Genomic DNA, 24,581 nt, shown 5'->3' with positions numbered 1-24,581 from the left:
TACATCAGCACTTCCAAACCTTTTCATCCCTCCTCAACCCTTTTATGGCTCTGCCTACCCTCAGGTAAGAATTTTGCCTCATATTGTACAGAAAAAATTGAGGCCATTCACCACGAACGCCTTTCTTCTTCCTTATCTCCTATCACTCAAGTACCTTCTGCCACTCTCCTCCACCCCTGTTTCACATGATGAAATGACCTTACTCCATACCATGGTTAAGCTCTCTGTTTTTTCAGGTGATCCAATTCCATTCCATCTCCTCCAACAGATTGTCTCTTCTACTCTTTCACTTATCTTCAATCTTTCCCTCAATATTGGCTTTCAAAAAAAAATAGGGTTGAAAAATGGAACTGACTAGATAAAGAAGAATCAGAATAATTGAACTCAGTACTTCAGTGTTCAGTAAATCTCTAAAGACAACTTTCACAGGAAAGAATTCCCCCTTAGATAAGAATCACTGGAAAAACTGGAAAACATCTGACAGAGATTAGGTTCTTATCAAACTGTTTCACCATATGGGCCAATAAGTTCATGTGATATGTGATCTGAATATTAAAGATTATATTATTAAAAATTAGAAGAAAGGAAGATAAGGTAACCTTTCATTACTGTTGTTAGGGGCTGAATTCTTAACTAGAAAAGTGAAAAAATCAATTATAGAAGAAAAAATAATTTTATTTACATGAAATTGAAAGGTTTTTGCAGGAACAAAATAGATTCAACTAAAATAAAAAGGAAAATGGGTCAATGGGGACAAGGCAGGTCTTTTTTATCAAATATCTGTACATGTTTGACATCCAAGATACATAGACAACTAAAGTATACTAAAGGTAATAGAGTTGTGTAAGCTTTTATAAAAGTTATTCTCATAAACTAACTTTCTTTCTTCTCAGGTGAAGAATGAAGGGGATGATTTTGGTTGGGGAGTAGTGGTGAATTTCTCCAAGAAATCAAATGTTAAGGTAAAATGATTACCTTTGATTAGGAAAATGGATGTATAAGTGACTAATCAGATATTTCAGGCATAAGATTCTCATGGTCTCAGTTTTAAAATTCTGATCAATAACTAATATTTTTAGAAGAAAAATATTGCTGAAAATTTTAATGTAGGGGATTTATTTTTTACCTTACTGAATTTTGTACCCATACAAACTTTTTGTTGTCTTGCAAAAAATTGTAAAACATTGTGAAATGTTTTATTTCTACTAAAAATTACTTTTCCCCTTTAATGTATAGAATATTTGAGTGATTTTCACTGGATTTCCAGGTGAAAATTAGAACTGGAATAAGTTGTGGATGCTAGAGAAAACATTGGCCAAGAGAAATCATTGAGAAGCCTGAATTCTTATCTAAACTTTCTTACTCCTTTGAGTTGTGGAAAAAGGAAGACTGTGTGGTCCTAACCATCTTTTAAGTCTTTGTGATATTTTAGGAATGAAACATTTTTTAATACTCATATATAAAGTAGAAATTAACATTGTGTCCTAAAAGTAGTTATACTGAAATTTGATGTTTATCTGTTTGTTTTCTTTGCAGTTCCTTTCTTTAAAAAAAAAAGTTGATGAAATTTTAGTTTATAAGCCTCTATTCCACCTCCCTTCTCGTGGAATGGAAAAAAAACCAAACCTCTCTATTACAAATACGTATAGTCAAAACAGATTATCCTGTTGGCCATGTCCAAAATGTATCTTCTCTAGCATTTTTAATCCATCCCCTCTATCAGGAAGTGGGCAACATGCTTCTTCATCAGTCCTCTGGTATTGTTGGTCACTACATTGACCAGAGTTTCTACTATAACTAGAGCTGGTTCCTGATAATTAAAGTTTGAGACAGGTATTTGACTTGCTAATATCTAAATAGAATTTGAAATGTTAAAGCAGTTTGCATTGGATAAGGAATTAATATCATATTTTCAATTGAATCTTCATTCATGATTGATGTCATCTTACCACACTCCTAAGAGTATATGAAATATTTGTTACCATTTTTCTAGTTTAAAAAATCCTTTAAATAAATAGTACTTTACATTTACATGATGCTTGATTGTTTTAAGATTTGTTTTACGTGCGTTATTAACAGTAATACCATCGTTAAGGAGTTATTTAAGATTTGCGAAGTGCAAATACTTTGCCTTCTTTTGATGAATTCTTTCATTTGATCCTTACAGCAGCTTTGCTGCCGATAGTCAGCATGTGAGATGGTCAAGATAAATATAGTTCCTCTTCTCACATTTCCTGTCTTCTGAATTTTTTCTAATTTTTTGACATCTTTTATTATATCACTTTTATTTCCAAATCCCTCCCTTCCCCAGCAAGCCACCTTTTGTGATGAAGACTCAGAAAGAGAGAAAGGGAAAAAAAAATTAACCAACCAACATATTACGCATGTCTGCTTTATGCAATGCTCCACTTCAGTAGTATCCCATCTCTGTTTCAAACAAAAAAAGGGAAAGGAGGTGTACTTTTTCCAGCTTTTTTTTTTCCCTGATGGTCAGTAGCTGTTACTAGAATCACAAAGTGTTGTTTCCTTTTTTTCTTTCTGTTTATATTGCTCTAGTCATTGTATATTGTACCCTTGATGCTTATAGTTCTAATTTCTCATGGATTAGTAATAATCCACTACATTCATATGCCACAGTTTGTTTTCCCATTCCTCAGTCAGTGGTCATCTATTTTGTATTGGTTGCCTGTTTTCCTGCTGCCTCTTCTGTGTCAACTGTTTCCCATCTTTTGTCCTTTTTGACAATTTGCTGGATGTGAAGTGAAAACTCAAGTTATTTTGATTTGTTTTTCTTAGTGATTTGTAGCTATTTGTACTATTATTACTTATTAATAGTTTGCAGTTCTTCCTTTAAGAATTTTTTGTATCCTTTAACCACTTATCTATTCATGAATGGCTCTTGGTCTTTATGTTAACTTTCTCTATTTTGAATATGTGGCCCTTATCCAAGATCGTTTATGAACATATCTTTCCTAGTAAATGGTATTTCATCTTATCGCATCTTTATTAATTCTCTTCATGTAAAAGCTTTTCAATTTTATGTAATCGCAATTGTTTACTTCATCTTTTTTGATTGCCTCTAACTCTTGTTTGTGTTAAGAATACTCTCCTAATTATAACTGTAAGCATTACCTGATCTCAATCTTTTCTGTTTTTCAATGTTGTAGTCTATGTATTCAATTTGCCTATGCATTTTGAACTTATTATAGCATATATTATGTGATGTTAGTGTTAACCTAGTTTCTGCTAAAATACTTTATAGTTTTCCAAGTAGTTTTGTCTTAAAGAGAGAATTCTTCCCCAAGTAATTTATATTCTCACATTTAGTGCCTCTCCTCTTGACAAAACACAAAAGTAGGGAGAGAGCCAAAAGTTATACAACTGGCTGGTAGCAGACCCAGAAATATTGATTGCTTTTCCAGTGCTCTTTCCTCCTCATTATGCTTTTCCACATAGGAAATGATTGCATTATTTTTTCCCCTTTAAAAAGTTCAAACTCTGTTTAAAATAATTAGTAGCAGTATATATATACTTTGTTTTCGCTTAATATTATCTTAGGTCCTTTTATGACATAAACTTTTCAGGAAACAAATTACTGAAATTTGCAACTAATTGTCATCTTTAGGTTTATTTGAAATAGTTTTTACTTCTGTGACAACTGCTAAATTATTTTGTGCACAGTAGAAAAGTGTGACAGCTAATGTCTTCTACAGTTATGGACAAGATAGCTTACTTCCATCTGTTTATTCTTTAATTTGTCCATACATAGACAATTTTGCTGAAGAAGAATATTAACTCTTATTTTTGATGGGAGGTACAATATACTTTGATCAGTTTTGCATTAGAGATGAGATGTAGCTAGCCTGCTTTTATTTACAGATACCTTGTGGAAATATTTTAAAGTAATTTTGCCTTTAGTGCTTTACAATCAGGAAGCAAAATAATACAGGTATAATAAAGGGTTTTGGTTTGGTTTTATTTTATTTTTATTTGGTAAGCTTATTTTATTCTTTTGAAGTTTGGAGATAATTGTCTCTTGCAGATTTTTTGTTAATTTCAGAAACTAGTTTAAAATCTTAATCCAAAGATTTTGTGGTAGTAGAATTTTTCAGAATGCAGTGTTAGGGTATATAGACTTGCTAAGTGAGCATAAATTAGCATTATTGTTATAGAATGAAAAGTTATTTTACTTTATAGGGGATAGGCTTTTAATTCATGGTGCAACTGCTATGAAAATGAAACCTGGTCAGTACTTCTGGAGGTGCAGAAGCCACAGCCACTGAAAACTAACAAGGTCCTTAGCACTGGCAGTTGTATTGTTATCAGAAATGGTTATGGTTAATTTTATCAGTTTAAATGACATTAAAGAAGATGTATTACCATCTGCCTTGCCACTGCATTCTGAGAACCGCGGGACCTTTCCATTGAACTTGCAGCTGAAACATTTGTGTTTTATCTCCTCCATTACAATGTGAGCTTCTTGAGAGCAGGGACTGTTTTGCTTTTCTCTTAGGGTAATGCTTTGCATGAGCGAACACTTAATCACTGCCTTTTTCATTCATTCAGTTTAAGGCATGTTTTTCTTAGAAGGTTATTTTAAAAGTCCCAGAGACACTTTATAATTGTATTCTCTACATCCCTATATCAGATCTATATAGGGGGCTCCAAACTAATTAAGTAAGATTTTTAAAAGTAACTATTTTTACTTCTCTTGTTAATTTGTAGGTAGTAATAAGAACTTACTAACCTCTTTGATGCTCCTAGTGATATTAAACAAAATTGTTCATGGATTATATGAACTATATCCTTCATGTTCCTACTGTTTTCATTTGTTATTTAATGTGTGTATGTTTTACTGGGAAGTTACTCATGGATTCTCAGAGTCTGTGTAAACTCAGGACAGATTTTGGCAGGTCCTACCAGGATAGAAAGACAGTGAGTAGGAACCTGGCAATAGACTGTATCTGTTATCAGAGGACCATTCTTGCTGAGTCTGGAGAAATATATAACCAGAATGTTGGTGACCAGGTCCAGCTGATGAATTATTTTGGGCCAGAGTAACTTAACTTAGGAGGACCATCTGCTAGGACAAAGGAAGGTCTTTCTGCATCTAGAGGGCGCTCTCACATTAGTTGAATCACGGTGTTTTGGAAATATTGAAATTTTTATTATCAAAAGAATTTTAAGTGCACACTAAGAAACTTTCAGGCTTTTATAGCAATTGTTTTCTACATAAGGATTTCATTTTCAGATGGCGTTCATCTGCTTGTAATAAATATTTGTATTTTATGAGCTTAAATTCTAGCAAGCTACTGTGACTAATCTCATGAATAAAAGAAATTTAGAAGTGATCTTTTCCTAATGAGATAATCCAGAAACATTAGATATAAACTTATTTATTTTACTATTGTAAAAATTTGTTGAGTTTGACATATAGTCTACATAAGTTATGACCATATTAAAATTTGTCTTGAGCTCTATTTTTCTTGAAGCAAAATTCTTTGCTAATTTTCCTAGCAACATATTCCCACCTAGAAAATTAACATTCATCACGAATTCATATTTTAAATTTCTGGTTATTATTACCACAAAAAGATAGCTTCTTTTTGACACAGTGCAGTAATTATTTGTTGTTCCTTTTGTTTTGGCTTGATAACTACTATTTTTGGCAAGAAAAATGAAATGTTTGCTATGAAGGACCCAGGCAAAACATTAAGCACATTTATTATTTGAATAATAAAAAATTATCATTTTCCTTCATTCCACTTAAAATCAAACTCATGTTTTAGTGCTGTTTACTGTATTTGCTATATCTTTCTAGGGGAAAACAGGCTTTTCCTTAGGAGAGATGATTTAAGTAACTAGCATTTATTATTGGTCTTTTGTATAAAGAATATTATCCTAAGCATTAATACATGGTCTTCAAATAGTATTCTTTTTTGTTAACACCAGCATTTTTAAAGTCTCACCACTCTTTTCAATGTCTAGTTCAAATGTATCTTTTTGTAACATTTGAAAATAACTTAAAACCCAGTGAAAAACTCACTTTTATTCATAAATATTTGCCTCTTTCAGTAAGATACTTTTCTGTAGCACTTGATTAATAGCAATATTTACAGAAAAGTAATCATTTAAAAACTTGCACATGAACAAAATCATTTTTTATGTTTCAGTAACTGGATCTTTAAAAATCTATTTATGAACCTGTTTTTTAGTTTTTGTTTTATTCTAGAATAGAAATGGAAAATTTGTTATATCCTTAAACTTAGAAAGCTTCAAGTGTGGTTATACCTGAAGTCTTATGAGCTAAAGTATATAAGTCACATACTTTTACCGAGTTCACTGAGGATTCCAGTTTTAGCTCACTATTTTTTCTAGAGAAATTATGTGTAGCCCCAACTTATAAGGGAAAGTTCAACTTAATAGAACCACCTGTCCAATTATATAATCAAGGTAGAACAGTGTAACACTTAGAGAATTATAATTTAATGTAATCATCAAGAGAGGAATTTGATATCCATCTGGATAGCTGGCTAGAGCAGAAATACATTCCTAACAGTGCTAGAGCAGAAATACATTCCTAACAGTGTTATTAGAAGACATAAGTTTGCAGTGAATTTTAAACTACTTATGTCAGTCATTAAGTCATTTTTTACATCTGGTTCATTAACATCTCTCCCTCTCCATCTCTTTCTAGCCTAATTCTGGTGAATTAGATCCTTTATATGTCGTAGAAGTACTTTTACACTGTAGCAAAGAGAGCTTGAAAAATTCTGCTACCGAGGCTGCTAAGCCAGCGAAACCTGGTGAGAAAGGAGAGATGCAGGTTTGTTTTTAATTTTTTCTACCCTGGCTTGTAAGCACGAATTTACTTGTCCTATCGACTCTATAGAGCATACTGAAATGATTTTATAATTGAAAAGTGAGGTTCCTAATTGGTAACGACATTATTTTGACATTTTGTGGATTTATATGTAAAGAGAATTATATAATATTGCTATCATGCTTCATAAAGCTTCAGTTTTCTTTGGTGTTTGTCAAATGGAGTGATTTAATGTGAAATGGAAATAGCAAGAAGTGATCTGCATTTTATTATATCAATATGTATGTGAACTGAGTTGTTTTTTTTTTTAACCAATGCTTTACAGTTCATAGTTTATAATTTCTAGCACTGGAAGGGTCTTTAGAAATCATCTAGTTCAGTCCCCTCATTTTATAGATAAAGAAATAGGCTCATGATCTGCTGAGGGTGACACATATTTAACTGGTCAAGCCATCAGTTAAACTGGTATTCTGATGCCAAATAGAATTTAATTGTCAATTTGTTGTGATGATAATTTTGGATTTTGGAACATTTTGTTGCAGCCCAACTCCATTTGGGTTGTTTGGGGTGGGGGTGGGAGGTTCATTCCTGTGAAAATGGCATTTTAGAAAAGTCATTTCCTTTTTCTGGTGGTTCCTCCTATTGGTTCTAATTCTCACTTAAAACACCATTAATGTGAAAATATGTTTAATAGGAATGTATATATATGGCCTATACCAGGTTACATGCCATCTTGGGGAGGGTGGTGGGAAGGAAGGGGGAGAAAAATTTAAAACTCAAAAGCATGTGGAACTGATTGTTGATAAATTAAAATAAATTAATAAAAATATTTTTAAAAAAGAAAAGTAGAAAAGTCATTTAAGTCATTCATAAGAATAAATTCCCAACTAAAACTAATATTTGTTATTAGCTATTTAATTTGTATATGGTTTATATTGCACACTGACCTTAGTCCACCATCTTCTAACAATTCAGACTTGATTTATTATTTCTGTCGTTGTTGGGTACTTTCTCCACCAGTCCCAATCATAACTTCTTTGTTGCTTAATAGAGTGTCTTTGAGAAGTCCCATGGACTAAAATATTAATCACTATCCTAATGATTACTAACCTCTTTTAATTTAAACTGGTCATCAGGCAACAGATACTCAGTCCATTACCAGATTCTTTTACATGGAAACTCATCATCCATATGTTTCAAACATTGAATTGACTTCCTGCTACCACCTGACATTTCTAGAGTTTACACACATTTTAATAAAGAGGTCAGAATTGATGTCAGAGGACCTCAATTAACATCCTGGCTTTGCCACATCCTACCTGCATGGACCTATGCAAGTCATAACCTCTTGGGCCCTCAGGTTCCTCAGATTGAAAATGAGGGGTTGGACTAGATGATCCCTAGAGGCTTTTCTCTGAAAGAACTTCATTGATGGAAAGCACATTTCATCCTAAAATAGTGAGTTTACTTTGGGACAGTTTTAATTGTTTAAAAAAAATCCCTTACATTAAACCTAAATCTAAAACTTCTACCCATTTCTTTCAGTTCTGTCATCAGTACCAAGCTAAAAAATCCTGATTCTTACTCTTTTGCAAGATAGTCCTTCAGATCCTTGTAGATCAGTATTATTTCCACCCCAAGGGAATTAATGGCGTTTTAAAAAGCAAAGGTGATTATTAAACATCAAAACTCTATCTCTAGTGATCATCTTACGCTATTCTATAATCTCATCCTTTTCTTCCCTCTCTTCCTAAATCCTACAACCAAGAGAAATTTATAGCATTTTGCTCAGGTATCATTTCATGGATCCACTTCTGTTATTAGAAGTTTATACTGTGTTATCACTTCTAAGCATAAAAAAGTTAAAGTCTGAAAGTTTATAATACCATATTTGTTAATGGAAACTACTAAAAAAAATTGTTGATAATGAATTCTTTGAATATAAGGACCATATCTATTTTACTTAATTGTATAATTCCCAGCTACATATGCAATATTTATTAATTCATTTAATAGATACTGTATGGCAACCCAGAAAATATTATTCCATTTTTCTTTGTAGCTCTGTGCCTTGAATATGGGTTTCATGTACATGGTAAAATTCATAGCATTGGAAAATGCTCTAGGGAAATTATTAGAAATCCTCTCCAAACTCTTTGCAGACATAAGACAAGAGCCATACTTCCTTTATTTGCTGGGGGAATAACATAGGATGGGGATTTCAGTAGTCCTCCTTCCTTCTGAAACCCCTATGGGTCTCTGAAGTTAACGTTTTGGCATCCTCAGCTTATATTAAGGGGAAGGAAGGTCAGGAATGTTGCTTTCTTGAAATAGAAAAACATCTTTAGGGGAAACTTATTGCAATCACCGGATTGAATAAGAGAGTGTTGACAAAAGATGGTAAGTGGATTGATTCTTACTGCCAGGCTTTCATCTCTGTGTCTTCTTTGCAGCAGTTGAATCAGAAACTACCCACAAAATTTCGGATTCTAAATTTTCAATTATCGGCCTTTTTTCCCTTCTAATCATTCCATAATCATTCCAAACACAAAAGAGTAGTAATTTTCTAAATTGTATGCATATATTAGTCTCTTGAAAGGATTTATTACTTCAAAGTAATGATGTCAGGAAGTACAGAAAGAACATTTTAGCCTATGATGGAATATTCCATCACTTTTTCCTCTTTGAGGGCACTTATCATTCAGATATTAATCAACCCTAAAGAAAAATGAGTCATTAAGATTCATGAAGTCCAAGTAAAATGTGATGACCTTAGAATAAAGAAAAATCTTATGTTAAGTCCCATAGATTAAAATGTCATATATGCTATATTGTCAGTTTATTAGGTTGGGTTAAAAAGTTACAGATTGTAGCTTTCAGACAAAACTGATTTGTTTCATTACTGAAACACATTTTTATCCTCTCCCTCTTTTAGAAATCTTACTCAAGTTTTACTCCTCATCCAGTTACCAGTATCTGCCCCCTCCCACCTCCATCCATAGTTCAGAATTCCAAGATGTGGTCATCTTAGAGTGTGTCCATTGGACAACCTTTTCTAAACCACCTACTTTTTGGGTTAATCTTCATGGCAGACCCTTTTTGGAAAAAGTAAGATAGCAGGAGGGGAAAAAAGCCTAGTCTGTGGCTACTTTAGGGCCTTGTCTCCTAGCTATAGGCCAGATCCATCCCCTCAGTCTCTGGGCTATTGGAGTCAAATTACTCTTGGGCACACAGGCATAGGTATCTTTGCACTCTTCAGGACTCCTCTAGGGTGGAAAATCACCTGCATTTTTTATATTTAACCTATACCATGAGGAGCTTGCCGTCAGCCAATGTTTGCTCATCACTATCCAGGAACTTTCAGTGGAAATACCCTCACTCTTGCTTAAAACCCTCCCCACCTGCTGGCCTGCTTTAGCTACAATTAGATCCTGCTTTTTGCCAGGACTCTACATGAGTGGCATCAGACATTAGTTGTGAGTCTCTCTACCTAACACAGATATGAGCAGATCACCTGGTGAAGTTTTAAAAGAGAATGAGGAGAGCCCACGTGGCTGTTCTTGCAAGTAGGCCCTTCAGGGATGATAGAAGGAGGCATTATGTCTGCCTTCAGTTAGTCATGTGTGATTCATTGTGTACTGCTATTATTGCTATGTACACAATGGCTTGTATTGTCTTTCTGTTTGTATGTATCTTTTCAATTTGATTATAAATTCCTTTAAGCACTGGGAGTATGAATTAAAAGTCTTCGTGTTTTTTATAGCTGTTGTCATGGAATCATAAAACTGTAAATTTAAAGCTAGAAGAGACATGAAAAACCATCTAGTTTAACCATGTCTTTTTGCAGTTTCTTTGAGATAAAAGATTCTCAATAAATAATTGTGGTTTGCTTAATTGGTCACATCTTTATTGTGCCGCAACGTTGACTTTCTTTGGGGATCCTATTAAGTCTGAGAAATGGAGCAGTTCTACAATGGGTTATTCTGACAATTATATAGAATCTTGTGCTGTTAGGTGGTTCCAGTCCTGGTGCACCTTCTGTCTGCTATCAGCAGTGTTCGGCTTTATATTCCCAGAGATCTGAGGCCAGTAGACAATCGACAGAGCGTGCTAAAATCAATACAGGTACACATTTTTATTGTAATTTGCTGATTTTCATAATACTGTGAATTTCTTCTATGATAGAAATTTATGTAGTGCCTTTTTAAAAAAATTGATTACTTTCTTTAAAACATTGTAATTAATATTGTTCAGGGATATTACATCAATAATAATAATAACCCTTTGAAATAAAATTACTGTAAACTAACAGGAGCACAACTGCCAATCGACCACTCTTTAAAGCTACTAACGGTATGGAATATGAAGGTTTCTCAAAGGAAAATTATGGTATGTTTGTTCATTTTCACTAATACAGGGAATGGATTCCTCTTTTCTAAATGTTAAATAAGATTGGAATAAAAGTTAGATCTTCAGAATTTTCTGTTTTATTTTGTTTCAGCATTTTTTTTAATGTTCCTAGTGCATATGTAAAATTATTTTGTTTTCCCTCGGAATTACTGTGACTGTTATGACATAAATAATGGTAACTTAGTAAATGATTTATCTATAATTTCATCATCTGACAAACATTAGTCAAGTACACAGAATGTACAGAACCCTTGATATTATCCTAGGGTGTAACATACAGAGTTTAGGTGGCATTGTGGATAGAGTGCCAGGCGTGGAGTCAGGAAAACTTATCTTCCTAAATTCAAATCTAGCTTCAGACACTTATTAGCTGGGTAACCCTGAGTGAGTCACTTCACCTTGTTTGCCTCAGTTTCCTCATCTGTAAAATGAACTGGGAAGGAAAGGGCAAACCACTCATATTGACAGTTGAAAACAACTGAACAACAACAACCCTATCCATATTGAGCTTAGTCTAATAACTCTATAGTCAACTGTGAGACCTTGTGCAAATCACTTTACCTCTCTATTATTTCTTTTTTTCCACTTATAAAATAAGATGGTCAGGGTAGATGAGGTATAAAGCCTCTTTCAGGACTAAATATCTCTCCCCTGCTTTTTAAAAATCAGGATGATGTTTCCTTCATGCTAGGGTTTGTGGTATCTCACATATTCTCTGTAATTTTTCTAACCACATCAGTTAAAATTTAGCCATTACATCTACCAGATCTTTCAGAACCCTTGGATGTTTTTATATTTTAATTTCTTTATCCTTGAAATGCCCTTTCCCTCTTCTCTGCTTAGCCAACCCTTCTCTGTGAAACTTCCCCAGATCATTTTCGTCCATTGTAATTTACTACCTTTGAACTGAGCTTTTTTCATCTGTACCACTCATTTGACAATTGATATCTCCTACTTTTCACCTTTATTTACCACTTATATATACAGTCAGTCCTCAACTTGCATGAGAGTGGTGTTCCTGAGAAATGGTGCAAAAGTAAAAAATGCAAATATTGAGACACTGAACCTATGAGAAATGGGGGGTTTGGTTCCCACAACTACCAAAAACCATAATCTTTCTCTAGAGATTGCTGAAAATATAGTTCTCTGCATATAGTTCTTTATAACAAAATGTTAAGTCTGATAAATATGTACTTTTTCTAATTCAGTAACCATGAAATAACCCATAAAATGCAGTACACAAAATAAAATTGGTAACGTGCAGAACATTTTTTCTCACTAATAATTCCCTAGAATTCTGCGACCTTTTGTGCAGACATTTCGGTGAAACAAAACAAAACATTGATTTCAGACAATATTTACTTTTCATAACACAGGAAATCTACAGTATCATAAGTACTGTGCAGCAGATAAAATTCCTGAAACTAAAACATTTTTAACCTGAATCTTACTTCCCACTGTGTCAGATGATAGTGTGAGGGCACTGTGCTATGTACTATGCTACTGTAAACCTCTCTACCTAGGTTACCCTCTGAAAACCAAGGGTTTTGCCTCAGTCATCCTGGGACATGACTGTCAGAAGACATTTGAAACTAGCAAAGTTTTGACATTGCCTTAGAGCCCAAAGAACTTGCACTGCTCTTTGGGGACATGATTGCAACACAAAACTTGACTTTTAAAGACAGACAATGAAAATGTGCAGCAAACCCTCGGGCAGTTCTTTACATTGTTACAGTGAGCTAGACCAGTGAAGTGCCCAGTAGGATACCAGCTGCTCCACAGTCTTGCACACATTACGCCTCTTTTTTTCTCCAGTGTGCGTAGCCACTAATATGCACAGTTAGTAATACAAAAAAATGAAAATGAAGTTACTAATTAAATCATATGAATGCTTGAAGACACAAAAGTTAAACTCACAAATGTTGAAGATTGAATGTAGTTCTTATGTTGTCACTTATCTTTTTATGTACTTGTGTTTCATCTCTGCACCTAATTGTTTGAATAGCAGCTGTCTTATTTTTTTCTCCTGTGCAATGTTTTGCATAGTCAGTAAATATATTTTAATGTAATTATTTTCATTGATTCTTCATGTATTAAAAGAATGTTTTAAAAATTAATATTTATTTATTTTTGGTGTTCTTTTTAAATTTTGAGTTCCAAATTTTCTCCTTCCCGTGCTCTCCCATAGCCAGTGATAAGGCAAGCAAGAAGATATCAGTTATACCTGTGAAATCATGCAAAACATTTTCATATTAGCAGTATTTTTTAAAAAGCAAAAAGAAAGTATGAAAATTATACTTCATTTTGCACTCTTGAGTTTATCAGTTCTGCCTGTGGAAGTAGACAGCATTTTTTCATCATGACTCCTTTGGAATTGCCCTGAATCAGTGTATTGATCAGAGCAGCCAAGTGTTTCACATTTGATCATCCTTACAACATTGCTTTTACTGTGCACAGTGATATCCCAATTCTTCTCACTTTACTTTGTATCAGTTCATATAGGTCTTGCCATGTTTTTTTTCTGAAACCACTCCCGTGGTTATTTCTCACAGCACAGTAATACTTTTTCACAGTCATATGCCACAACGTGTTTAGCCATTCCCCAGTTAATGAGCATCAACTTGATTTCCACTTCTTTGCTGCCACAAAAAGAGCTGCTATAAGTATTTTTGTACATATGGGTCTTTTTTCTTTGACCTGGGATACAGACCTAGTAGTGGTGTTGCTGGGTTAAGAGATATGCACAGTTTTATAGCCCTTTGGGCCTTATTCCAAATTGTTCTCCAGTATGGTTGGACCAGTTCACTACTCCATCAGCAATTCTATTTTTCCTTTATCCCCTCTAGCATTTGTAGTTTCTGGTAGGTGGTACCTCCAAAGCTATTTTGATTTGTGTTTCTCTACTCAGTAGTGATTTAGAGCGCTTTAAGAAAATTGATTTTTAAAGTATTTTCTTTCAAAGAATTTAATAACGTAAGTTTTTGGATCGTTTTTCTTTTAGGAAGTTCAGAAACGTTTTCCTGATGGTGTTCCATTACTAGATCCCATTGATGATATGGGCATACAAGATCAAGGCCTTAAAAAAGTCATCCAGAAAGTGGAGGCTTTTGAACATCGAATGTATTCTCATCCACTTCATAATGATTCAAATTTGGAAACCGTTTATAAGCTTTGTGAAAGAAAAGCACAGGTATTACAAACTCACTTTTTGATTTTTTGTTATATTTTCCTTTAACCATTATGTGTGATTTGATCAATATCGACAAATACGCATATTTCAATTGCATTTTACTTTGAATAAGTATAGTTACGCAAAACAAATCTACACATTGTGTGTGTTTTAAAATGTCTCATTCTGCACCTGTCTACCAAGAGGTGTGGGAATTATACTTCTTAATAAACCTTCTAAAGTTATGCTTGGTAATTGCATTGATCAGAGTTCTTAAGTCTTTTATAGTTGTTTTCTTTTACAGTGTTGTATTTATTTAAATACTTCTTTGGTTCTATTCACTTTACTCTATCAATTAATACAAGTCTACCTGGGTTTTAGTGTATCTATCCCTTTTGTCATTTCTTACAGCAAAATAATGTTCCATTTTTTCATGTACAATAGTTTCACCATTACGCATTTTGTTTACTGTTTATTCTTTGCTAGGATGAAATGTGCTGTTATAAGTGATCTTGTATATATGAGTCCTTTCCTCTTTCTTTGATTTCCATCTTAGCCCAGTAGTTAGTGGTAACACAGTGTCAAAGGATTTGCAGTTTAGAGACTTTTGTGTATATTTCCAGAGTACTTTTCAGGATGGGTACACCACATCCCAGCTCCACTGGTAGTGCATTAATGTGCCTGTCCTCCCCAAACCCTCAAAACTTGGCATTCTCCATTTTTGTCCTTTTTACCAGTAGGTAGAACTTTAGAGTTATTTTCATTTGGATTTCTTTTATTAATGATTTAGAGTATTTTTCCGTAGGGTTGTTAATAGCTTGCCATTTTTCTTATGAGGAGTCTGATTATTTTTTTTTTGACCATTTATTTTTTCCCACTTCATTTCCCTTTTAATTTTAACTGCATTTGTTTTGTTTGGACAAAAGCTTTTTAATTTTAAGTAACCAAAATTGTCAGTTTTAATTCCTGTTCTCTATCCATTGTTTGGTGAGCAATTTTCCTGTTTATTGTTGTGTAAGGTATATCCTTCCTTGTGCCTCTAATCTGTTTACAATGTGATCTTTAACATCTAAGTCACATTTCCATTTGGTGGTATATAGTGAGAGTTATTGGTCTAAGCCTAATTTTTGCCAGACTGCCTTCTAGCATTTTGATGAATAGTGAATTTTTATCCTTCGAGGTGGAGTCTTTGGCTTTATTGCAAATTATGCTTATTTCTGGCTCTTGTGAACCTAATCTGTTTCACTGACCAACTTTTTTTTTTTAATCAATACCAATGCGTGTAGTTTAAGATCTTCACCTGCTAGACCTCCTTCCTTCCTTTTTTTCATTATATCTTTTGAATGGAGCAGCTAGATGGTAGAGATAAAGCTCCAGCCTTGGAGTCAGGAGGACTTGAGTTCAAATGGGGCCTTAGACACTTGACACTTACTAGCTGTGTGACCCTGGGCAAGTCATTTAACCCCAACTGCCTCACCAAAAAGCAAAAAAAAAAAAAAACAGAAGCATTATATCTTTTGAGATTCTTTACCTTTTATTATTCCTGATTAAGTTTATTATGTTTTCCTCTTTTATAAAGTAACCTCCTCTCCTAGTTTTTATTTCCATAATGCATTTTGTAATTGTATACATTCAATTCCTGGATGAGTCTTTTCCTGCTGTGATTTGTTGGTGATATACACAAAGGCTCATAATTTTTGAGACTTTCTTTATCTTAATGAAGTTGATTGTTTCAATTACTTTTTGTCAGAATTGCTAGATTTCTCTAAGTTATCTTGTCATTTCTTTAGGTCATTTGTTCATATTTTCCTTATGAAAATGAATTATAAATACAACTACAGATACTTTTCAGGAATAAAGATAGAGCTCAATAATTATAAAGTATTACTTTTAGAGACCTAGAGGATGTGATAGTGAAATTTGTCTGGAGAAACAAACAGAAATCTCAAAGGAAAATGAAGCATCAAAAAAAGTGGGAAGGTGGGGCGCCTAACAGCACCACATCTCAAACTATACTACAAAGTCATTATCAAAACTACTTTGGTACTAATTTTAAAATTAAGAAATCAATCAGTAGAAAGGATTAGGTGCACAACATAATGAAACAAATATATCGGCCTCATGTTCGATAAACTCAAAGGTCTCAGCTACTGGGGATACGGATTTTGACAAAAACTACAAGAAAACTGAAAAACTAACTGGTGAAAATCACAGTTTATCACAGATCCTGAAAGGATCACAGTTTATCACTGTCATTCTTCATTAAAACGTGGTTTTCTGCTATTGTGGGTCTCTTAATCTATTAAAGGAATAGAACTCAAAACAGAAATAACCCTGATCAATATATGTGTATGTGTGTCTATTTCTCTATTCATTGCAACAAGTTCAAAGAAGTTATTTAGGTATTATTTCAGATTATCAAATGCATTAATCTATATAGAATATTTTGCAACTTAAATAGCTAGATTAATGACAGTCATAATCTTTAATATTAAGCTATCCTCAAGTGGATTTTGGGCAGCACTTCTTTATAGTCTTGTTATGCTTGCTGCATAGTATGCTCTCCATAAATAAAGTAATACCTTAATTAACTCTTTAATAACAAAACTTCTGCAGGGTCAGCCATGATTTTAAACAATAACAGCAATTTTTTAAAAACCCTGTGAAAATAAGCTGCCTGAGTGGGAAAGAGGGCAGAAATTTAGAGGACCAAGATTATTATCTTAGTACACAACTTCTATTTGTCTTTATTTAGTTGAAGATCAGCAGAGCCAACTCTAGACAAAATTATGAAATCTTCAAAATTTGAAGATTGTGTAATGTTGCATTCCTTCTCACTTCTTCCAAGTCCATTTTTCAAAAAAGTGAAGAATTTTATATTAATCATTTATATTTCACAATGCGTAAGTTTGCTAAAAGATTACCTGGCTCAGACATTTTTGTTTTTATTTTGTGGTTGTAGACCATACTTGCAGACAAATGGCAAGATGGCTTAGTTGGTTGGCTGAATGGATGTGAAGGTGAAGCATGGTCAGGGCTCTGGCATCAGCAATTGTTTTGCCTCTATACTATTTTACTTAGTGATCTCATTGGTTCCCATGTATTTCATTTTCATCTGTATGCTGATGATTCTCAGACGTGCCTCTCTCTCCTTAACTTCTCCACTGACCCTCATTTTTACATCCCTATCTGCCTTTAAGACATCTCGAGCTGGATGTCCAGTAGACATCTTAAACTCAATATGTCCAAAACTGAACTCATCTTTTCCCCTAAACTCTCCCTCCTTCTGAACCTCCCTGTTGATGTTAAGGGTACTACCATCCTCCCAATCCCCCCAGACTCACAAATTAGACATCATCCTCAACCCCTCACTGTCTGTTACCTCCTGTATATCTAACCAAGTGCCTATTTTACCTTTGTATTATTAAATATACCCCTTCTCTCCTTTGATACTGCTACCATCTTGGTGAAGGCTTTTATCACTTCACACCCCTGGACTGTTGCAGCAGGTTGCTGGTTGATCTGCCTATTTTGTGTCTCGTCATTCCAGTTCCTCCTCCATTCAGCCATCAAAGTGATTTTCGTAAAACACTAAGTCCAAACATGTTACCCTCCTACTCAGTAAATATTAGTGGCTCAAAATCACCTCCAGGATCAAATACAAAATCTTCTTTGATGTTAAAAACTCTTATTAACCTGCCCCACCCTCCTCTATCTTTCCAGTCTTCTCAAACCTTGTGCCATCTCTCCTACCCCCCTCCGTGACTTACTCTTTGATCCAGTAACATTGGCTTCCTGGCTGTTCCTAGAATGAGGTATTACATCTCTTGGTTCTGGACATTTTCTCTGACTGTCCTCCATGCCTGGAATGTTCTCCTCATCTCCTCCTCATGATTTCTTGGCTTCTTTCAAAATTCTGTCTTCTACTAGAAGCCTTTCTCAGCTCCTCTGAATTCTAGTATCTTCCTCTGTTGATTATCCCCAATAGAGATAGTTAGTAGTTGCATGTCATCTCTCCCCCATTAGACTATAAGCTCCATAAGGGCAGGGACTGTCTTTTGCCTTAATTTGCATCCTTAGAATGGAGCTTAGCACAGTGCCTAGTATGTAGTAGGTGCCTAATAATTGCTTATTGACTTTTCTAGTCAATTGCTCTAGTTTTCATTCTGTCACCAATCAATCAGACTGCCCCAGGGCAAGTAGTTTCAAGAGTGAATCAACTTCACCAAAGAATGGGAGCATAAGACTCTGAAAGTCTGGCATGCAGAGGTCCAAGTAGAAAGAAGCAGAGGAGTGTCAGCAGGCAAAATAACAGGATGGTCTGGGTGAATGTCTGGAATAGGTCAGGGCCAGCTAGATATAGATCATCCTTTGATGATGATTTGGGATATGAGAAGTTCAGAAGAGAGATGGTTCCCAAGTTTTTCCCAAGTTGCTATAGTTTCCTGCTGGTCAGGATGATGAATGGCTATCACAACCCTATTTATCACCAGTAACTTCTAAAAGTTGGAGCTGTGCTAGTCAAATGTAGTTTGGGTCATCTCCAACCCTTATTCTCCCTTTGTATCCCCTCCTTTTACCTCAGATACATATGCCATCTTTTTTGACTTCATTTGCCATAATTTTACTGTACCCTCCTTTTCATGATGCTTCTCTAAAGAAATGTGTCCAAACTTTTATCTTTATTGCTAATAATAATAATAATATCATTTTTCTTCAATTAATCCAATTTCCTTTATTTTCAGTAATAATGACATAGTGAGTTTAACCCCCTTATTGCTTTGATATTTTTTAGATTGCTGTAGATATCAAATCTGCAAAGCGAGAACTAAAGAAAGCAAGAACTGTCTTACAAATGGATGAACTTAAGTGTCGGAAACGTGTTTTGCGAAGGCTGGGTTTTGCCACATCTTCTGATGTCATCGAGATGAAAGGACGAGTGGCTTGTGAGATCAGCAGGTAAAACTAATTGCTTTTTTGTACATCTGATCTTGAAATGGCACAAATTATTCTTAATCAGGAAAGATGATAAAGGTGACCCTCTGTATGTTGAGTATTGTACCTAACATGCAAGCAGTAAAGAGGTGAAATTTTCTTTGGTCAGCAAGTATTATAAAACACTTTCAGTGAACCATAATAACCTGGAAGATTGTAATATCAAACTTAAGTGCAGAAGAAAACTGACTTTTTTTAAAAATAAATTTTTATTGATGTCTTTTTTTTCCCCATCATCAAAATTTCCTTTAGTATCTCTCTCCTTCCTAAAGAGCTGTCGTCTGTGACAAATAATATTTTAAGAAACAAAAAAGGAAAAGAAGAGAAAAAAAAAATCAACAAAACCAATCAATACCTTGAAAAGGTCTGATTATATATTCAGTGTACCACACTCTTGGACCTAACAACTCTCCAGAGGGTTGGAATAGGGAGTGTCTTGTCATCTCTTCTGTTGAGCTCTCATAGCCTTTCTTTGTAGTTATGCTTGTTCTTTATAATTTTGCAACATTCACTTTTGAATATTTTGAAAATAATTCTGACTAAGCTGATAAAAGTTCATCTGTTTTACTGTAAATATATAATGGGATGAATGTGTGTGTGTGTGTGTGTGTGTGTGTGTGTGTGTGTGTGTGTGTGTTCCTAAAACAGTGTATAGAGCTTTAGCATGGCCCTTGAATGGGCAAGGTTCATCTTCCCCTGAAACTTTATTATCTTCTTTACAGCTTAATAAAGTATATTCGTGATGAGTTTTCCAATTGAATCATTAAAAGGTACTTCATAGGTCACCTAGTTTAAATCCCTCATTTTACATTTGAGGACATTGAGGCCAAGAGATTTTAAGTGGTTTGTGTAATGAATCAGTATTAATTAATGGCAAAGCCCAGTCTAGAGGCCAGATTTCTAGACTCAGTCCAGTGTTAGTTCTTGTGCCAGAAATTAGTGTTACTGAAGTGGTTGCTTTCCAGTGCTACCTGGATACTCTCTAAGCTGGACCATTTTCTCTCTACCATTCATCTCCTGGTGACCTTGATAATATCCATGGGATTAATTATCATCTCTATGCAGATGACTCCCAGATCTTTAAATATGCTGCATATCTTTCTTTTATCTCATATCATGTTTCCTATTGAATATATCCAATTAAATGCGCTAGGTATAGGAATCTCAAACTAAACATGGAAAAAAAAACTATTTTGTATAGTGGATAAAGTTATATTGGAGTTAGGAATATATGGGTTTTAATCCCTCCTAATATTTACTAGTTATGTAATCCTGGGTACATTGCATCAGTCCCATATATCACCCCTGAGTCTTCCCAGGGAGCCCTGCCCAAAAAAGAACTCATCACTTTTCTACCTAAACCACCCTCTCTTCCAACCTTCCATATTACTATCAAGGGCAGCACTATCCCTCCCCCCCAGTCATCCAGGCTCAAAATCTAGGAGTCATCCTTGATTCCTCCCTTTCTCTCATCCCTGATGACAATCCATTGCCAGGTTTGAGGTTTCTACCTTTGCAATATTTTTGGTTTATGTCCCCTTCTCACTTCTGACACTGCCCACCCCACCTTCCGGCCTAGAATATTGGAATAACCTATTGGTTGGTGTCCCAGCTTCACATTTTTCTCCACTCCAGTTCATCTTCCACTCGTATCAAATTGACCTTCCTAAAGCACAAGCCTGAGCATGTTCTTGCCCTGTTACATAAAATATGGTAGCTCATTACTAAAATCTTTGGTGACCTGGACCTATCAATCTAGTCGTCTTATGCTTGCTTCCCTTTCATATACTCTGTGATCCAGATACACTGGCCTCTTTGCTGTTCCTTACACATTACGCACCATCTCCTGACTTTGCCTTTTCACATGTCACCCTTGCCCAGAATGCTTTCCTTCCTCTTTACCACCTCTTGCCTTCCCTGAGTTCCCTGGATGGACTTCTCACCTAGTGAGTCTCTTATACTGAGGAAATGAAAAGTGCCTTTATATCTTCATGTATTTATTATGATGTGATTTTATATTTATAATGCAAATTTTTCATTTCCCTGATATTCTTATTCACTCTCTAGTTTCTTTTGATCTTTGCCCATTCTGTCTTTTATCTGAATGGTTGAATAGTGCATTTTTTAGCAAAACTTTTTAAAAAATTATTTTGTATTAAATATTCCCTTTATTTTTTATATAGTGCTGATGAGCTGCTTTTAACTGAAATGATGTTTAACGGACTTTTCAATGACTTGTCTGCAGAGCAAGCTACTGCATTGCTAAGCTGCTTTGTATTTCAAGAGAATGTGAGTTAATAAATCAATTAATATATCTTATTAATCCAGGCAACAAACAGGTATTTCTTGTATAAGACAAAGAACATGAAAAAGTTTAGTGTTAACAGTGTTGTTACTAGATGATTTTAATTATGAAGAAATTAAATAATTGAAAGAATATTAAGAGAAATATTAAATGTGATTAGAAGAACAAGAATGAATGTTTTTCTTAATATAGATTAAGAGTGATTAAGTTGTAAGCTTGTGTTCTTAATCAGTATAATTTTGCAGATGGAGTCTCCTTTATTAAATAAAATTCTAAACCAGGATACTGAGAAAATAGTAGATTTAGAGCTGGAAGGGACCTTCTAGGTCATTCTGAGTTCAGATACCTCATTTTACCAATGAGTGAACTGAAGCTGAGAGGTTGAAGTGATTTGTCTAACGTAACACAGGTAATTATGGCAGAACACAGATTTGAACCTAAATCCAGGACTTTTTCTTCTGTACCACTGTTAAATATTAGTGCTAAAGTAATAAAACATCAGATCTGAGTAAATATTAGAACTTATTGTGATTGCTATTATTAAAGAAAATGTGGATTATTTGAGAGCTGGTATGATGAGTTAGGAGATTTTACATCCAGTTTGTTTTGTTTTGTTTTGTTTTTTTTAACAGTCCACTGAATTGCCCAAATTGACAGAACAGTTAGCAGGACCACTTCGCCAGATGCAGGTAAGACTTCTTATTTTAAGCTGCTTATTTTAGAGTGCCTTGGGCCAGACGTGTCAAACATGCAACTCACAAAAGTTTTGGAGTTTGGCTGAAGCAGATTAAAATATAATTGGAAAATATTTAACAGAATAACTAAAAGTACCATAAAAGCTGTTTTAAAACTAAATCATTTTGTGGCCCATAGGAATCCTTATGTACAGATTTCTGGCCCCCGTTTTTACTTCAGTTTAATACAACAGCTCCAACCCAACTTTGGACTCTGCTCTTGGGAACAGAGGGAAGAACCATGACTCTTGTCTACCTGTGTATGAAAGTACCTCAGGCATGCATGCTCAACTCCCTTCTTTAGCCTTCCAGGCTGCCTATGCCTCTGGGGACTTGAGTTTGGTCCTCTACTTGAGCCTGGGAAACCTATGTCCTTTCCTTAGGAACAGGTGCTTTTGCTTTTCACAGACACAGCGTTTATTATTAGCTAGCAGGGACCTGAGAGCCCTTCTATCCTGGCACCCTGCTATTACAGGTGAGCAGCCTGAGGCCCAGAGAGTTCAGTGATTGGCCAGAGCTCACCCAAGTAAGTTGCAGTGCAAGAATTTTGAACCCAGGCCTTATGATTGCAAATCCAACCCTCTTTATACTATATGTCCTTCTCCCTTCCACCCCACCCCCACTTCCCTGCCTTGAACTTAAAAAAAATAAAATCATCTGACTAAATTTTAGTCTTGTTGATTTCTTGATCTAGATTAAATGTGTGGAGACCTGACTTAATGACATTCTAGCATAGTGACCACAAGAAAAGAATAGGAACACCCAAGATTTTAAATTGATAGCAAAAATTATAGAGGTTCAGAACTTAAGCATTTAAAATACCTTTTTTGAAAGTTGATCTTTTCTTTCAAGGAATGTGCTAAAAGGATTGCAAAAGTTTCAGCAGAGGCTAAATTAGAAATTGATGAAGAGACTTACCTGAACACATTCAAGTCAAACTTAATGGATGTAGTCTATACCTGGGCAACTGGATGTACGTTTGCCCACATCTGCAAAATGACCGATGTCTTTGAAGGTATGTTAACACTTTGTTCTTAAGGATTTAAATTTGACAAAATTAACAGATTTTGCTAAGTCTCCCTTATCATGTAGTCACTCCTATGTGGAATGGTGAATATTTATTCTTAGGCTAAAGAAAATTCTTCATAAAAAACATTTTTTAAATAATTGTATTACATTATGAGATTATATTAGCATTTATTATATTCGTTTATTATATGTCTGCCTAGTTTTGTAATATAAAAATCTATTATTTTAAGAAATTATTAATATTTTTATATCACAGTTATTTGCCTGTAATCTCTTCCCTTTTAGCAAAAAAAACTAGTTAAGGAAAACTGATTAGTACAGTATCTATGTTAGCCACACAATATGTGTCAGCATCTATAGTCAAATTACCCATGGATTCAGTATTGGTTGCATTTAGTCATAGTTCAATTGCCTTTTTGTTTTATTATTTACTGTTAGAGTCATTGTGTATTTTGTTCTCTTTGTTGTACTTTGCTTTGCAGTAATTCAAACAAGACTTTCCCTTGTTCTCTGAATTCTAAATGTATATCATTTCTTTCAAGAGTACAGTAATATTCTTTCACATACTTAACACTAGTTTGTTCAGCCATTCTCCAATTAATAGAAACTCTTTTTTTTCCACTTTTTTGTTACCACACAAAGTGTTACCATGAATATTTAATGTATGTGGGGAATGTTTAATCTGAAAACAGGAATTTTTGAAAGTAGAATTCTTAACTTTGTCTTTGTGTGACTAATTGAAATGTCTTGCTTTCCAGAAATGTGGTTTTTTTCACATTTGATTTCAAATTAAGAACCTATTCAAAGAATGTCTAAAGTTACGATAAATGACCTTATTGCATTTAAAATATTGATTAGAAAATAATAGGTATGGTTTGTTTCTTTTCTCAGTAAAGAGAGAAAATGGCAGCTAGACCTGAATTATGGAAGGAAAAAAAGAAGACTTGCTTGTAATCCTTTAGATCACTGAAAAGTCAAATTCACATACTGAGTCATAATGGGAGAATGGATACGTTTTTCATAGTTCTTTAGGGAATCTTCAAGCCTTTTGTGAGGGTATAGTTGTTATATACTAGCTGTCTAAGGGATTAATTATCCAGATCATTAAATTGTTAA

At 34.4% G+C, this 24,581-nt stretch overlaps 1 protein-coding gene across 1 annotated transcript in view; it reads left to right on the top strand.

The window, feature by feature from the left end:
• MTREX (Mtr4 exosome RNA helicase) overlaps positions 1-24,581 on the top strand; it is an 87,568-nt gene that overhangs the window by 49,423 nt on the left and 13,564 nt on the right. Inside the window, exons 18-25 of the mRNA XM_020997216.2 lie at positions 894-962; positions 6,698-6,826; positions 10,838-10,948; positions 14,235-14,423; positions 19,198-19,361; positions 21,581-21,686; positions 22,335-22,391; positions 23,289-23,451. Coding sequence (XP_020852875.1) covers positions 894-962; positions 6,698-6,826; positions 10,838-10,948; positions 14,235-14,423; positions 19,198-19,361; positions 21,581-21,686; positions 22,335-22,391; positions 23,289-23,451 — 988 coding nt within the window. The remainder of the gene's footprint in view (positions 1-893; positions 963-6,697; positions 6,827-10,837; positions 10,949-14,234; positions 14,424-19,197; positions 19,362-21,580; positions 21,687-22,334; positions 22,392-23,288; positions 23,452-24,581) is intronic.

The sequence above is a fragment of the Phascolarctos cinereus genome, unplaced genomic scaffold (assembly GCF_003287225.1).
Source record: "Phascolarctos cinereus isolate Bilbo 61053 unplaced genomic scaffold, phaCin_HiC Scaffold_4;HRSCAF=312, whole genome shotgun sequence".
Lineage (NCBI taxonomy): Eukaryota > Metazoa > Chordata > Mammalia > Diprotodontia > Phascolarctidae > Phascolarctos > Phascolarctos cinereus.
The sequence above is the reverse complement of the archived record's forward strand: the minus strand, read 5'-3'. Positions and strand labels throughout refer to the sequence as shown.